Below are 15,784 nucleotides of genomic sequence, written 5' to 3' on the forward strand. Positions count from 1 at the left end.
TATATATATATATATATATATACACACATATATATATATATATATATTACAAATGTAAAAGGATACATTTTAAAAGTACTCTTATATTTTTTAATAATGTTTTTATAATGTTGTGTTTGTGGCTCTGTCCAGGGTGATGTTGTTGTCAAGTTCATATAGCTGACCTATGCAATATGCTATTTTTATCATAAAAGGTCTGGTCTCATAGAAGATCTGAGTGATTACATGCATCTAGAGCCGTTTTCAGATAGCAATACATGATGTGCAACAGCATTATTTCGGAAGCCGAGACGCTCCACGCTGAGTGTTTTATGACGTTATGCGCTTGAATGTTTCGTGGGTGTGCACTGCCCTCTGCTGGAGCATGAACACACGGACACAGCTAAAACCAACACGAATGTAAGAGGCCGAAAAACTGGGATTAGTTTTGTTTATTCCTATTTTGTGGTAATTATCTCGTGAACATTCACTCAGAATAGACTAACTGCATCTGCTGTGATTTAATCACGTATGTTGGTTAAGTTTGTCATCTGCCTTTATGTTCTTGACGTGACAGTGCATTTTAAGGAGTGTGAAGAATCTGTCATTACCAGGCAGTCGGGCTATACCTTATGTAACTGTTTGAGGCTTTGAAGTTAGGTTCACAGAATAGGTTTACCACCCTGGTTAACTGTAGTATTTTCACTCTCTGAGAATATTTTACATGTTCTTCCAACTATATATATATATATATATATATATATATATATATATATATATATATATTTTTTTTTTTTTTTTTTTTTTTTTTTTTATAGTTGGGATCATTTTGGGATCACACATGTACTTTGAAATGGTAGCACACACCCTCACAATTCTCAATGAGGTCATGATGGTTTCCATTTATTATGTTATTTAGTAGCTACTTATGTCATAAAGAAATTAAAAAAGGCATAACCTCATCCTCCACCCAAAGCCATGATCTGTGTGTTTCTGCGTTTCTGTGTCTTCACCTAAAGTTTCAATTATCTCAGAAATGTATACATCACTGTCAGCCATGGGGAGGTTCAAATCAAATATCTATCTATCTATCTATCTATCTATCTATCTATCTATCTATCTATATATCTATCTATCTATCTATCTATCTATCTATCATAAATAATACATCCATTTGCCCATTTATCTATAGGCCTATTAGGCTACTCAAATTGACCTGATCAGCATTTTTAAGCCAAGACGTTTTTCTTAACACTATTACCCAACCCATGCCATCAGATGAACACACATAGCAATGTGGTTGATTGTGTAAAGTGTTTTTGCAACTGTGTAAACAAATCGAACGAAAAGCATTTCTCTTCACATGTGTTTTTGACGAGCTTTATGTTACGTGATCACCAAGCAATAGTTTCCCGTCACAGAGATAAAGGCAGATGTTTTCAATCTGTGTTCATTTACGCTTGGTGGGGTGTGCAGGGGCGCTTTTGTTTTTTTAATGACTTCCCCTACCCCCTTCTTTCGGATAGGCGGCGATTTGAACCCCTGCAGACTAGAGTCCACCTTCAGTTTCTCGGACTTCCTCGAACTTTGTCAAAGTTAGCAGTAAGTTGGACGCGCGCTCTTTATTTTCTGGCTCCAGCGGCTAAAACACTGCTCGACTCTTCTCACACCGACCCTCTGCAGGCTTTTGGCTGCTTTGTTTTTAGACGATGAATTGCCAGCCACCTTTCCCTAGATTACAGTTATCAGTTTTATTTATCATAAGCTTTTCTATCACTCATGGATACCCGTCAAGTTTGTTTCAGGGCAGCGCATATTCAGGAGCCGTTCACAGGCACAGAAACAAGTAAGTTGCTCCAGAAGTTTACAGCGTATTCTTGTGTGATGTTCTCGGTGTCTCAAACAAGACTAATTATTGAATTCACAGCAAACTCCTTGGGTGACATTTTAATGCTTTTGTTTGGGTCTCTGATTGTGGTAAATCACTAAAGCAACAAGTAGTCTAAGTCATTTCTCCGCGGCTTTACCATTTCAGTGTTAAAAAAATAAAATAAATAAAAATAAACTTTTTTTTAATTTTAACATAGCATATTTTTCACTTCATTTTCACATTAATAATTTTAGTATGGAAAAATGCTAGGTATTTGTTAAGTTTTTGCTTTGCTCTCAAATTCTTCTTCTTATTTTGTATTTTTTATTTGCGTATTATACAGAAACTGGTGCGCTTTTATTGTCCAAAAGAACGTAAGCTGCGCAGTTCAAGGCAGCGTGGAAAGTCACGTTGAACCCGAAGCCGCGCGCTGTCCCGAGCATCAGCCTGACTGTGAGCCACAGATGATGTAAGTACTCAAGAGACCGGGAGGGGCGTGTGGAAGCACTGATGTTCGGGTACTTCTCATGCTCCGAACTTAGACACTATGCCAAATAGCCTGCCCTACATGATTCACGTTAACTAGCCTACACCAGTCACACATACCCCCTGTTTCATAGACAAGGTTTCAGTCTAGTCCCAGGCTAAAATAGGCAATAGCCTAAGTCTTAGCTGTTTCAACAGAAAGGAACTTGCACTGATTGATCTTAAAATATATCAATACCTTTGTTTTGTCTCAAGAGGGACACCAGTAATGTTTTTTTTTCCCTTTCTTAGGCACATTTAAAACAATTCTTAAATGTCCTAAATGAACTACCGTATATGGCCTAAACCTGGTTTATTCTAAGCCCTGTCTGTGAAACCAGGCCATTTAAAAGATGACACTAATGTGACCTTGCTTTTATGATGTAAACAAGATCTATAAACAAGATATTAATATTCACTGGTCAATTTGTTAAAATAGTTGCAGCGCAAACACTGAAAAGTGTTCTGGATCAGTGTGTGATTGGAACGGAGTGACAGAGATTTCCCCGCCCTGATCATAGGGTTCTGTAATCACTCTGGATTTTCCAGAACACATGTTTTTTCGATTTCTTTCCCAGAAAGCACATGTGCTCTGCTCCTCCTCAACAGTCACATACTGGAATGGAATGACTGAAACTCAAGCAATTATACAGTTATACAGTGAACTGTATCAGTGTTCAATACTAATATGCGCACTCTAATTGGAACTGTTTTTTTATGATTAAGTGCTTTAACTTTTAAAGACTGTGCCAATTTTGTGGCAATGCCAAGAGTTTGGTGTAAGATGTACTCAAGCTGTTTATTTTAGTTGGCTAGCTAACTTTTTGTTTCAGATTTCACTGACAGTATGTCAATTTTGCTTATTAATGTAGTAAACAGTTAGATTAAAAGGCACATTGAAGATATTTGCCTAGTCCATTGAAAGTCCTAGTCTGGATTGTTATGACAGAATTGTGACGTTTTATGTAAAATCTTACTCAAACTATTTCACAAACTGAAGTTCCTTACTGCACTACTGCCACAATAATTTATGTTAGCTGTTGTTTGCTTTAAAAGGCCATTGAGTTAGACTGGTGTTTGATTAATTGAATATGTGGAGACTGGGAGGAATTACAGTATATACATTAAATTAAGCTTCAAGATGAAATCATCATAACGGCATTGTAACATATTCATACACTCAAAGCTTTTAAAACAGCTTTTTGAGTAGTCAGTTTAATACAGATTATACTTCAATGATGAATGTTGTATGATTTAATTGTTTTTGTAAAGCCTTGTGAGGAATTCAAAGCTGCCATATATGGCTTTGTCCAAAAACTCACTTTTGTTCTTGAAGCATTTCACCAAGAGTTCTGAAGCAACTGTGATATTAATTGTTTGGCTCAGCTTGTTGTGGCATAAGGACTAAAATGGTTGCACTTCTAATTGCAGCATTATCCATCAGAAGTAACAAGATCAACATCATTAAGTGAAGCTGAACAGACTAGGCCAGAAGAATCTTCTTATTAATCCCTCTCAGTCTGCGCAAGTTAATGCTTGCCTTTACCTTTGCTTTCATCCTATAATAGGGGCAAAGCTTCAAGGTCCATTACTCACAGTTCAAAGTAATAGCAATAAGTGGCCTAAGCCTTATAAAGGATGGTGCGAGCAAATCAAGATTGTGGAGTCAAGTTGTTTCATTGTTTGTTTTTGTTTTTCACATTTCAGTTCATGTAAAAAGCCATCTTTTTTCAGATACCGTACTCAGTTTCGGCCGACTTACAAGATAGCATACAAGACTGTGACTGAGCTAGAATGGAGGTGCTGCCCAGGATACCAGGGCCCAGACTGCAGAGAACTGAAAGGCTCTCCAAATGGACAGAGAGCATATCCACAGTCGTACCCACAGCCACAGCATGGACAAACTCGATCTGCACAAAGTATGTCATCAGGATATGTTCCATACATGATTTTTTTTTTCTCTTCTTTAATTATTATTAAAATTCCGTAGGTTTTTTATTTAAAAGAATTACGTTTTTATGTGTATTTTGTTACTACAGGGCCAGAGCGACGAGAAACTGGACAATTTGATATCAGACGAACAGCTGACAAAACCCGCATATTGGAAGATGAAGTGCAGCGCCTTTCACAGACAGTTCTGGATCTTCAAGCAGCCATGACAGGTATGGCTGAGAACCTGAGGACTGACTTACAGGAGGACACCAGCAAGATGCTCATTACCCTCCTCAATGACAGGAGTTCACCTGACAGCGCAAGAACAGGAGGCACGGAGGAGAGTGTGGTGCATCTGGATGGCCACCAGGCAATGAGAGGCCGCACCCATGGAGAAAGAGAAATGGAGACATTGTTGGCCAGGCTCGACGATATGACAGATGCTCTCAAAAGTAAAGACGAAGCTCTTGAGGAACTGCGGGGGACAGTGACAGGGCATGACGGGCAGATACGCATGCTTATGGATAGTTCCGCTCAAAGCCTACCAGTCACTGCCGCTGCTGCTCCAGATATAGACACCCTTCAGACTTATATTGATGGGAAATTTGAGAAGCTCAAGAAGGAACTTGTTGTAAACATGGAAGAAGAGATGGCCAAGCTGAAAAATGCATGTGATGAAAAGATTAAAAAAACATGTGAAGATGGAAAGGACAGCAGCTATGTGAGCCTTACTGATCTAGTGCATAACAAGGAAGCTGAGCTTAGAAAGGAGATCCGTGAGCTCCGGTTGGATTTGTCAATGTCAGATGGTGTAGTGCGCACAAACCGACAAACAACCATTGGAAAAGATGATAGTGACTACGATGACTTGAAGAGGGAACTTATTCGAGTGGCAGAGGCCCATCGTGTCCTTAATGCCAGAGTGGACAATGAGCTAGAGCATTTGTCTTCACTGAAGATAGAAGATGTACTCGGTTCCCAATTAGAGGATCTGGAGGACAGGATGAACGTCACTGAGAGGAATGCGGAGACTTATTGCTTTTATGTGGATGAAAAACTTACCAAGGAAATAAAGGATGAAGTTGCTATGCTACGTCAACTCCTGGACCAGAAACTCAATGCTGTGCAGGATCAGTTCACTTCCATGTTGATCGAAATGAGCAACAACTCCTTCCCCGAAGCGTCTAGCGATTCTGTTGATGCACTGCAAGTTCAAGTCAATGCTAACAGGTACCTTATAAAGGGGTTGGAGGATAAGTTTAATGCAATTGGGCAGATATGCTCAACCGACTGCAAGACCAACCTACCCACTGATTCCCAAAAGCCAGAAGGCCTGGATAGTCTTGTAAAGGACATTAGAAATGATCTGGATGTCTTGCGTTCTGATTTTGTGAACAACATAGCAAGGCTTCACACATTAGAGGATACTGTAAAAATGTCACCTGAAAAACAATTTATCAATGCACATATACAGGACACCCGCAAAAGAATGAATGCTTTGACTGACAATGTTAATGGCTTGACTGGAGCTATAACGGGATTGGGAGACACTGTTAGCAAATTTAGCCAAGACCTTCACACACTGAACTCCTCATGTTGCCAGCAGATAAGCACTTCCCCCATTTGGGTAGAAACTGGTAAACCAAGCCACGACCAGATGAAGGAGCTAAAAGACCAAGTGGATGCACTGAATGCCCGAGTGACCACGGAATTGAGTTTGTGTAAGTTCAACACAACTGGAGTAGTTGAAGGTGTCTCTGCGGTGGACGATAGGGTGACTGCTCTGGAGAACATCTGTGGAAGCCTTGCTGGTGACAGGAACAATATCCAGGGCCTTTCAGGGGAACTGGAGAGTAAGGTCACACAGATGAACAGCACTTTGGGCAGTCATTCAGGAGCAATCACAGCCCTTCAAAACTCCCTTCTGAATTTTCAGAGTCAGCTAGCAGGAATGGCTAAGCAGATCCATAAGGACCATGCAAGTAGAGACCAAGGTAAGCTTTCATGTTTTAGTGACAAAATTAGGGGAATTATGTTTTTAGACAGTAAGGATATTGGGAAATGGAAATGTCTTTGTATTTGCCTTTCAATTTGTAACCACCAGTTTTATTTTGTTTACATCTTTTGAGATTAGCTACCAAATGGTATTTTTAGTAACCTAACAGTTTGGGATTTGTTGCATGCTATGTTTTGCAGTGTATCCTTCATCCACATTGAACCAATAATACAATAACATATATGCCCCCAAGCCGTCGAGAGGCAGGGGGCCAGCAAAGGTTTCCTGTGTCAATTGTATGTGCCTGTAATATGTTACAAGAACAGTTACGCACTTCGGAATGGATCCCTTTGCTTGTTCACAAATCCAAATCCACGAGTAACATGGTCAAGCATCTTTTTTTCATTTTGTTAACAACATTACATGTCTCTTGATAGCATGAGTGATTCCCTATTCATTAGCTTAATGCTAAAATGTGTAATTGACTTTACTTTGGTCCTTACCAGTTTACTATTTCTAAAAACTATCTTAGTAGATACACTGTATTTAGTGTTCAGTGGTTTTATGTGTGGAGGAGTTGTGTGCTCTGTCTTTTTGTCATGCCCAGCTTTCTCCGCCTATAACATTGAGATCTGGCGAGCGAGTTCAGTTGCAGTTGCAGATCTGGTACTCATTATGCTCCAAAGTCAACTCGAGGGCCTCAGGAGGTGATGAATTCCCACACCCCTCTGCAGATGTTCTGCTATGAGACGACCGTGATGTCACTAGAGAACGCAAATTCTCTTAAACTCCCATTAAAGGGTGATGTCATCATTCCTGATAGGGGTGGAGGTCCGTCTCTAGCAGAAACAAACACTGTTTTCCCAAGACTCCCTTGTTCGACTCCCTATGAATGGCTCTTCTCACTCGTTCTTTTTAGTGACTCAAAGCATACAGCTTTTGATTCCCGAACGAGCCGGTTCTTTTTTAGTAAATCAAAAGTATACAGCACAACCTGTGAAATCTGACTCCTAAACAAATGACTCTTATGATTATTTTTAGTGAATCAAAGGCACACATTGCAACCAGTGTAGGCTGCCAAACTAAATAAAAAAATTTAATTAAATTAATGCATTTAGCAGACGCTTTTATCCAAAGCGACTTACAGTGCATTCAGGCTATCAATTTTTACCTATCATGTGTTCCCAGGGAATCGAACTCCCAACATTGCGCTTAATAACGCAATGCTCTACCAATTGAGCTACATACGCCGATGACTAATGAAGTAATGACTCTTATGAATTGGACACAAACAGCTGAATTATGAGACTTAAATCATCTGGTTGGTGATGTGACAGTGTGTAATTAAAGATATTCACAACAAGTTTTTAAAAGTAATATGTTACCTCTGATTTTGTTTGTTTAGTGTTATGGTTTAATCCAGAGTAAAATATTAAGGACAATTACTGGACTGCATTCAAGTATAAAATAATCGATAATGGAACCATTAAGGAACTGGTTTCATTAAAAGAATCCATAGATTTATTCTTAAATCCTATCTCTTCTTGTGGGACATGATATAGTTAAAACATTTAAGCCAGAAACACAATAGACCTTATCCCTGAATAGCTTCAGCATTACTCAAACTCTTTGGCCGCTGATCATGAAAGAGGCACATTGCACAATTCAGGAACTGCCCATCCAGCTGTGTCCCTGTGATGGAGCGAACAAGCTCGGTTTCACTGGTAATTTACTCTAATGGATCTTCATTGATTTTTCATTCATTTTTTTTTATACAGGGCATCAATTAAGCCTGGGAATGTTTAAGAGCTGCATAGAAAACACTCTCAACTCATTATTCTGGCCGCGAATCAGGCGTGTTCAGAAAACTCCTCACTGTTTGCTTTGGAGACAATAACTTAGTTTCAGTTCTTGAATTCATCATCCGTTTCCATGTTCTGTGGAAATATTTGCAAGACAATGACGTTGTTGTTTAGCATCCTACTGTTACCCCAAAAATTGGATGTGAACTTTGAATAGTGTCCCTTTCCTCTCCATGCTCTTATCAGCCATGTCCTCGCTCTTTTCTCTCTCTTCCTGCTGATTGATATCTCTGGGGTCAGAGGATGTCAAGGAAGCTCTTTCCTGCTCTCACCAAATGCGTTTCTACTCTTGTTTTATATTGTGTAACATTTTGTGAAGATAACATTTAAGTGGCACACTTCCCAGTTGAAAAAAACAGCTTATGCTGTTAGTTGTGTTTTGAAGCATGGCAGCTACTTGGAGCTGAGCAGGCATTAGTTGCTTAGGACCAGCACATGACCAAGCGTAAACCAGCTCATAACCAGCTTTTAACCAGCATATGCTGATTTTTTTAGACAGGGTTGAATGTATCAGCTATTTTCAGGTTAAAGTTTCCCCCTCTGGGTCCAGGAACCCATGTGGAAGTTCTTGGATTGGATCAGGCCAGAATCGAGAGGTCTGTTCAGTACAGCAGGGTCCAACTTTAGTTGTTTCACTTGGTGTGTGTTTGTGTTCTTGTTTCCATGCACAAAATCACCACACCCCACAGAGCTTTTTGCCTTCCAATCCTAAAACTGTCAACAAAAAGGCCATTCAGAACCAGTCTTGTATTCATCAGCTAAATATGTTTTAAAATATGGCTCTCCACATCACAGAGTGGTGAATCCCTAATTTCAGTTGAGTGTTTCTGACTCATTAAACCCACAGTTCTGAGTATTTAAAATCGGCACGTCCGTGATTTACTCTGAAACATGTGTTTGTGTTGCTGCCGTTAGACATTATGTGTGTGATGAGTCTGTTATTTTCAAACAGACTTGTGGGAAACACACAGATAGATGCTTATTATCTCTTGAGAGATGTAATGTATGTGGGAGGGAATATGTTTGTGTGAAATCGGATATTTGAACAGACAAACAGTACTGACGTATTATTTTAGCTATGTCCATTTTGCCAGTACGAGTTGATTAGCTTAGAAGTGAACCCATGGGACTCAAGGTCCGCCCCTCTTTTGAATCACTTCCTACAATAGCCAATCAAATTCAGAGTCCAAATAGACCCTAATGTCAGGAATGACGCATTACACTTCTCAATTTAGACAGCAGCATCTGGTAGGACAGGAAAGTTGTTTTCTCACATCGCTGTAGAAAAGCTTGTAATCCATTGACAGCAAAAAAGGATTAAAAAGAGAAAATGCAAGGTTTTTGAAAAAAGGGTGAGATGTGTGAGATCTTTAAGGCTGGAAGTGCGAGATTAAAAAAAATGTTCTCCCTCATTAGACTCTGAGCTGACACCAGCGTGTAAAGACCGAAAGGCTTTGTAAATAAGGTGCACTGCAAAGTTCAAAAACACTTGAATTGAACATTAAAGCTTGGCAGTACATTAAAGAAGCACTGGCATGAGTACTTTGGCAAAGTTTGTCTGAAATCAGAGGTTAACAGCATTTACTCAGATTTACAGAATGAGTTAAATGCCATTAAAATGCTTTATAGATGCTTTTGCTCTTTCTTTAGTCTAAGGAAGACTAAATTTGGTCTCATTTTGAAATTGCACCCCTTATATAATGAGCATATTTGAAATTACTCTGTGACAATTTATTTTGATGTTTTTTGGATGGGTATAAAAAAATCACACATTTGTCCTTAATGAAAAAAAATTCTCATAAAACACATCTTTAATAATAATAATAAAAACTGTAAAACATTATTATTACTTTTTAGAAATAAAAAATATGTATTTATAGTGTAAGAATGCTATTTTGTGCTATCAAATTAGTCATTTTTAAACATTTCTTGAAAAGATTCGCAATTTCTCATTTCTAAGAACTTGACACGTGTTTTAGAGATTTTTAAAAGGTTTTCCGTTTTCTAAATTGTGGACATTCTTACAGTACCACTAAAACATGTAGGGTCAGCAAGATTTGTTTTGGAAGAAATTATTAATATACCAAGGTTGTATTAAATTGTTAAAAATTTAAACTCAAGGCATTTATAATTTTTCTAAAGAGCTGTATTGTAAATAAATTCTGCAGAATATTTAAGCAGCACAATTGTTTTCAACATTTACTATGTTTACCTGCATCTTCATAATGCGATTATAATGAGATTTATGCAATATATTATGAACTTTACCTCGCGTAAACAATACTTTGATCAAAATGATGCAATTAAAGCTGCAGTCGGTAACATTTGACGCTCTAGCGGTTAATAAACAGAACTGCTTGCATCTTGCGGAAGAACATCATAGCCGGAACTACTTCTCTCTGTTTATGTCTATGAAGAATCACAAAGGTACTGGGTTACTCCGCCGCCATATCCCCGAAGCAATCTAAAATAGTCCGAATATAAACACTTATTATAGGTGTACCCTAGTGATTCAGGACAAGCTAAAAACACGGTTTGGAAAATTGATTCATGGTGTACTCACTTATTATATACATTTTTCTACATTTTGAACACAAACATAGTTACGGACCGCAGCTCTGATTGGTTGATTTCTTACCAGGAGCGGTCAGTAACTGCAAATGGCAATAGGACCACTGGGAGGAGCCAGAGGAGCTTGATTTTTTCACAGATTATCTGTCTCATATTCTACTGTCAGGACATAATGACAGGTTTCATAAATATGTAAAAAATATATTTTTACAAAAGTTACCTACTGCAGCTTTAAGCATATAATTGTAGCAACCATAATTTTAGTAAAATATGTGCTGTATGTTAATATTTGTCAATTTATCGTTCTGTAAGAATGTCCACAATAAAGAAAATGAATTTGGTCAAATAACTGTGTTTTGAATAGTATTTATTTTTCGTCCATCCTAAATCCCTCTTACTTTTTCACAGGACTGCCTTTTCGGCAAGAGAGACCTGCGTCTGGCCCTGCCACTCGAGCTCCTACACAACCCAAGAGACCTTACGTTCCTCACATCCACATACCTTTGATCATCCCACACAGAACAGTGCCAGTCCCCACCAGCCGCCCTCATGTGCGCCAGCCACACGTCCCACACCAGCCCTACTTCCCTCAGCCACCAGGCAGCCCCAGGCATCCCATCCACCCCATACAACCCCACCAGCCTGTGGTGGTCACAGGGCAAGCCGGCCCACCTGGGTATATGCACAGGGTCACGGTCAGACGGGATCAAGGCTCAGAGGACTCAAAAACACCTTTGAAAGGATTTGCAGGTGCTCCAGGTATGAAGTAGGATTAATAAGAGAATTTTATTAAGCTCGTGCTTTAAGTATCAATATAAATATATATATTTTTTTGTCAATAGGTTATCTTCCTGTCAGTCCAGTCTCATATAATACCAAACAGGCTCAGCCAAAAGGTGTCTGTCTTTATTTTTAGTGTTTGCTTTATAACATTTTTTTGTTTTGTAAAATCATTTACAGAATTATGACTATTAATTCTTGTTACAGCTGCCCATATCCCATGGAATCCTGCATATCAAAGGCCCATTGCAACTCCAGGTAACAAGTTATAATGTACCGTAATAAAGTAGTTAAAATAAGTTGTACAATTCAGAGGCCATAGATGTAGATATACAGTGGGTACAGAAAGTATTCAGACCCCCTTAAATTTGCACTTTGTTACATTGCAGCCATTTGCTAAAATCATTTAAGTGATTTTTTTTCCTCATTAACGTACACACAGCACCCCATATTTACAGAAAAACACAGAATTGACATTTTTGCACATTTATTAAAAAAGAAAAACTGAAATATCACATGGTCCAAATTATTCAGACCCTTTGCTCTGTATTTTATAGAAGCACCATTTTGATCTAATAAAGCCAGGAGTCTTTTTGGGAAAGATGCAACAAGTTTTTCACACCTGGATTTGGGGATCCTCTCCAGTTCTGTCAGGTTTAATGGTAAACGTTGGTAGACAGCCATGTTCAGGTCTCTCCAGAGATGCTCAATTGGGTTTAAGTCAGGGCTCTGGCTGGGCCATTCAAGAACAGTCACGGAGTTGTTGTGAATCCACTCCTTCGTTATTTTAGCTGTGTGCTTAGGGTCATTATCTTGTTGGAAGGTGAACCTTCGGCCCAGTCTGAGGTCTTGAGCACTCTGGAGAAGGCTCTCGTCCAGGATATCCCGGTACTTGGCCACATTCATCTTTCCCTCGACTGCAACCAGTCGTCCTGTCCCTGCAGCTGAAAAACACCCCCACAGACTGATGCTGCCACCACCATGCTTCACTGTTGGGACTGTATTGGACAGGTGATGAGCAGTGCCTGGTTTTCTCCACACATACTGCTTAGAGTTAAGGCCAAAAAGTTCTATCTTGGTCTCATCAGACCAGAGAATCCTTCAAGTGTTATTTAGCAAACTTCATGGGGGCTTTCAAGTGTCTTGCACTGAGGAGGGGCTTCCGTCAGGCCACTCTGCCATAAAGCCCCTACTGGTGGTGGGCTGCAGTGATGGTGGACTTTCTACAACTTTCTCCCACCTCCCGAATGCATCTCTGGAGCTCAGCCACAGTGATCTTTGGGCTCTTCTCCCCTGATAGATCAGTTTGGCTGGACAGCCTACTCTAGGAAGGTTTCTGGTCGTCCCAAACATCTTCCATTTAAGGATAATGGATGTCACTGTGCTCTTAGGAACCTTAAGTCTAGCAGAATTTATTTTGTAACCTCGGCCAGATATGTGCCTTGCTACAATTCTGTCTCTGAGCTCTTCAGGCAGTTCCTTTGACCTCATGATTCTCATTTGCTCTGACATGCACTGTGAGCTGTAAGGTCTTATATAGACAGGTGTGTGGCTTTCCTAATCAAGTCCAATCAGTATAATCAAATGAAGGTGTAGAACCATCTCAAGGATGATCAGAAGAAATGGACAGCACCTGAGTTAAATATATGAGTGTCACAGCAAAGGGTCTGAATACTTAGGACCATGTGATATTTCAGTGTTTCCTTTTTAATAAATGTGCAAAAATGTCAATTCTGTGTTTTTCAGTCAATATGGGGTGCTGTGTGTACATGAATGAGGAAAAAAAAATGGCTGCAATATAACAGAGTGAAAAAGTTCTGAATACTTTCCTTACCCACTGTATATGTACCCACTGTATCCTTACCCAATATATATATATGTATATATGTGTGTATATAGTCCAAAATGAACACTTGCCAAGCGCAAATTGCAAGTAAAAATTAACTTTGGAAAGTTCCTTGACAGTGTCTGGTAACTTTATTAGGAACTGTAACATAACCCATGAGAAAGTGGAACTGTGAGAATGATAGTCTGACCTTCACTGATGAAAGTGATGAGCATGAATCATATAAAAGACATACTGTCACGAAAACTTTTGTCTCAACGTGGGTGTCTAGTAATGTCTTCATCTCAATGGAAATTTCATTAAGGATGCCTATTTTCTTTTCTCCAGAACATCAATTTAGAGACTACAAAATGAAAGAATGAGAAACAATAATTACATTGTCATCATGCTCTTGAAAAAAGGTGCTGTTAGAGAAGTCTTGCTGATCACTGCCAAAAATCCTTTTCTAAACCAGGATCTTTGTGTATTGTTTTCATAATTCAGTCATAAACTTTTAGTTTATTGTATTTGACTTCAGCTTTAGACAATGAATTTGTCAATTAAGTAATAGAAACAAGTCAACGGCTATATATATATATATATATATATATATATATATATATATATATATAGAATGTAATAGAAATATATGAAAAACATACAGAACTTACGTTACATGCAAACTAACTGAAGTAAGATAAGTTTAAATTGAAGAACTAAATATAAACTGAAATAAAATAAAGCTACATATTCAGAACAATATTGCCAAACCCAAACTAAAATTGAAAATATAAAAATAAAAGCTAATTTAAAATATAAATAGTTATATATAAATAACACTAAAATAACACTTGAAAAAAGTAATTAAGATAAAAAATACTACTTAGGAAAATTATGGTTTTCTGTTGTGCTGTTTTGGAGATTTATATATATATATATATATAAATACATGGCCAATGAAGATATTCACTCGCCACTGGCAGGTGTGGCAATGTTAATTTTGGACTGTGTGTGTAATGATCAAGCATGTGATGTTGATACGTGTCTCTTTTTCACAATAGTGTCACAGCAGAACTCCTTGACAGACCCATTTTCTTTCTCTGCTGGCCTCACACGGCAGATGTTCACAGGGGACTTCGGTATCATTCGCTTTGATCGGGTGCTCGTCAATGACGGAGGACACTATAACCCTCAAACAGGTAAACTGAAACTCTGTTTAATAGCCCGTCTGTAAGATAACCAATTTAATAAGCTGTGTCCTATTTGTCCATTGATATTGCTCCTCCCTCTCTGTAGGGATCTTTACGGTGCCCGCTGATGGCCGTTATCTGGTGAGCTCTGTTCTAACAGCTCCGCGGGGTGAGCACGCAGAAGCTGTGCTCTCAGTGTCCAATCGCAGCGTGCAGAAGTTGGACACAGCGGGTTACTGGAGTGGCCACCCACAGCTGACCCGGGATCAGTGCATGTGTGGGGGGTCTGCGTCCTTTAGCCTCATCCTCCCACTCCGGCAAGGTGACACCGTGGCCTTGGTGCGCACTGCTGGGAAACTGGCGATGTCTGATTCTAGAGAGATCCTCTCCACCTTCAGTGCTATATTCCTATACTCTCCTCAAGCCAAGAGATAACCACTGAATGGGATGCTAACGTGACTTTTAACGCAAGTCTAACTATTCACAATGCTGCATCATTTGGAAAGGTGCCGTCACATTTGCAACATTTCTGCAAAAACAGAGGCATATTGGCATGACCAGCTTGAATCCAATGCAAAATCTTTATGGGAAAAACTTCCCAACCATGTGGATTCCCATTGAAATCACTGGATTTGGTTTAAGATCATTTGCAGAACAGTAAATGTGACTGCACCTTGAGACTTGTGGATATGCAATAGTTTGGCTTTGGTTATTTATCAGACACAATACTGAGTTACTCGATTTTTAAAGGTGGCAATTGGAATGTGTTTGAGGTGGTAAAATAATCACAAATGCAGTCTCACAATCACGAAGAAAAAGAGTATACCATTAGATTTTAGTAGTATATGTGCAACAATTTATTTAGTTTTTTTATTATTATTGTGATCTTAAAGTATCTATAAAATGTAAAAGGTTTATATATTTTTTTGCAACGTTAAATTAACAAATGCATATTTTTTAATCTTTAAAAACTGGTTCAACAGTTCAGTTTGAATATCACTTTTACAAACAATATTTTTTATCTATAAAAAAAAAAAAATGAACTACCATGATATAAGGGCTTGTGCACATTATTTTCAGGGTAATGGATAAATGTTTCCCCACAAATCATGATCAAAATATGCACATCTGCGGTGTAAAATTGATTTAGCGCATTTAGTTTTAAATGCACTTTGGGTGAGACAATAAAGATAGATACTGTAAAATACACATTTGGGCTTGTAAATTAAAACCCGAGCTGTCATCTTCTGCAGT

At 38.7% G+C, this 15,784-nt stretch overlaps 1 protein-coding gene across 1 annotated transcript; it reads left to right on the forward strand.

Moving 5' to 3' along the window:
* Nucleotides 1-1,581: 1,581 nt before the first annotated feature.
* On the forward strand, nucleotides 1,582-15,569 carry emilin2a (elastin microfibril interfacer 2a). Its single transcript, XM_026206326.1, has 9 exons — nucleotides 1,582-1,825; nucleotides 2,193-2,318; nucleotides 4,109-4,293; nucleotides 4,414-6,300; nucleotides 11,144-11,494; nucleotides 11,578-11,631; nucleotides 11,723-11,773; nucleotides 14,402-14,539; nucleotides 14,637-15,569. Exons 1-9 carry the CDS (start codon nucleotides 1,689-1,691, stop codon nucleotides 14,963-14,965), a joined length of 3,258 nt encoding a protein of 1,085 aa, XP_026062111.1. The 5' UTR covers nucleotides 1,582-1,688; the 3' UTR covers nucleotides 14,966-15,569.
* The last annotated feature ends 215 nt before the right edge of the window (nucleotides 15,570-15,784 follow it).

This window comes from Carassius auratus, chromosome 27 (genome assembly GCF_003368295.1).
Source record: "Carassius auratus strain Wakin chromosome 27, ASM336829v1, whole genome shotgun sequence".
Lineage (NCBI taxonomy): Eukaryota > Metazoa > Chordata > Actinopteri > Cypriniformes > Cyprinidae > Carassius > Carassius auratus.

Coding starts and splice junctions, on each gene's coding strand:
- emilin2a (XM_026206326.1), top strand. CDS start 1,689: ATGAATTGCCAGCCACCTTTCCCTAGATTACAGTTATCAGTTTTATTT. Junction 4,294..4,413: donor ACAAACTCGATCTGCACAAA/GTATGTCATCAG, acceptor TTGTTACTACAG/GGCCAGAGCGACGAGAAACT. Junction 11,774..14,401: donor AAGGCCCATTGCAACTCCAG/GTAACAAGTTAT, acceptor TTTTCACAATAG/TGTCACAGCAGAACTCCTTG.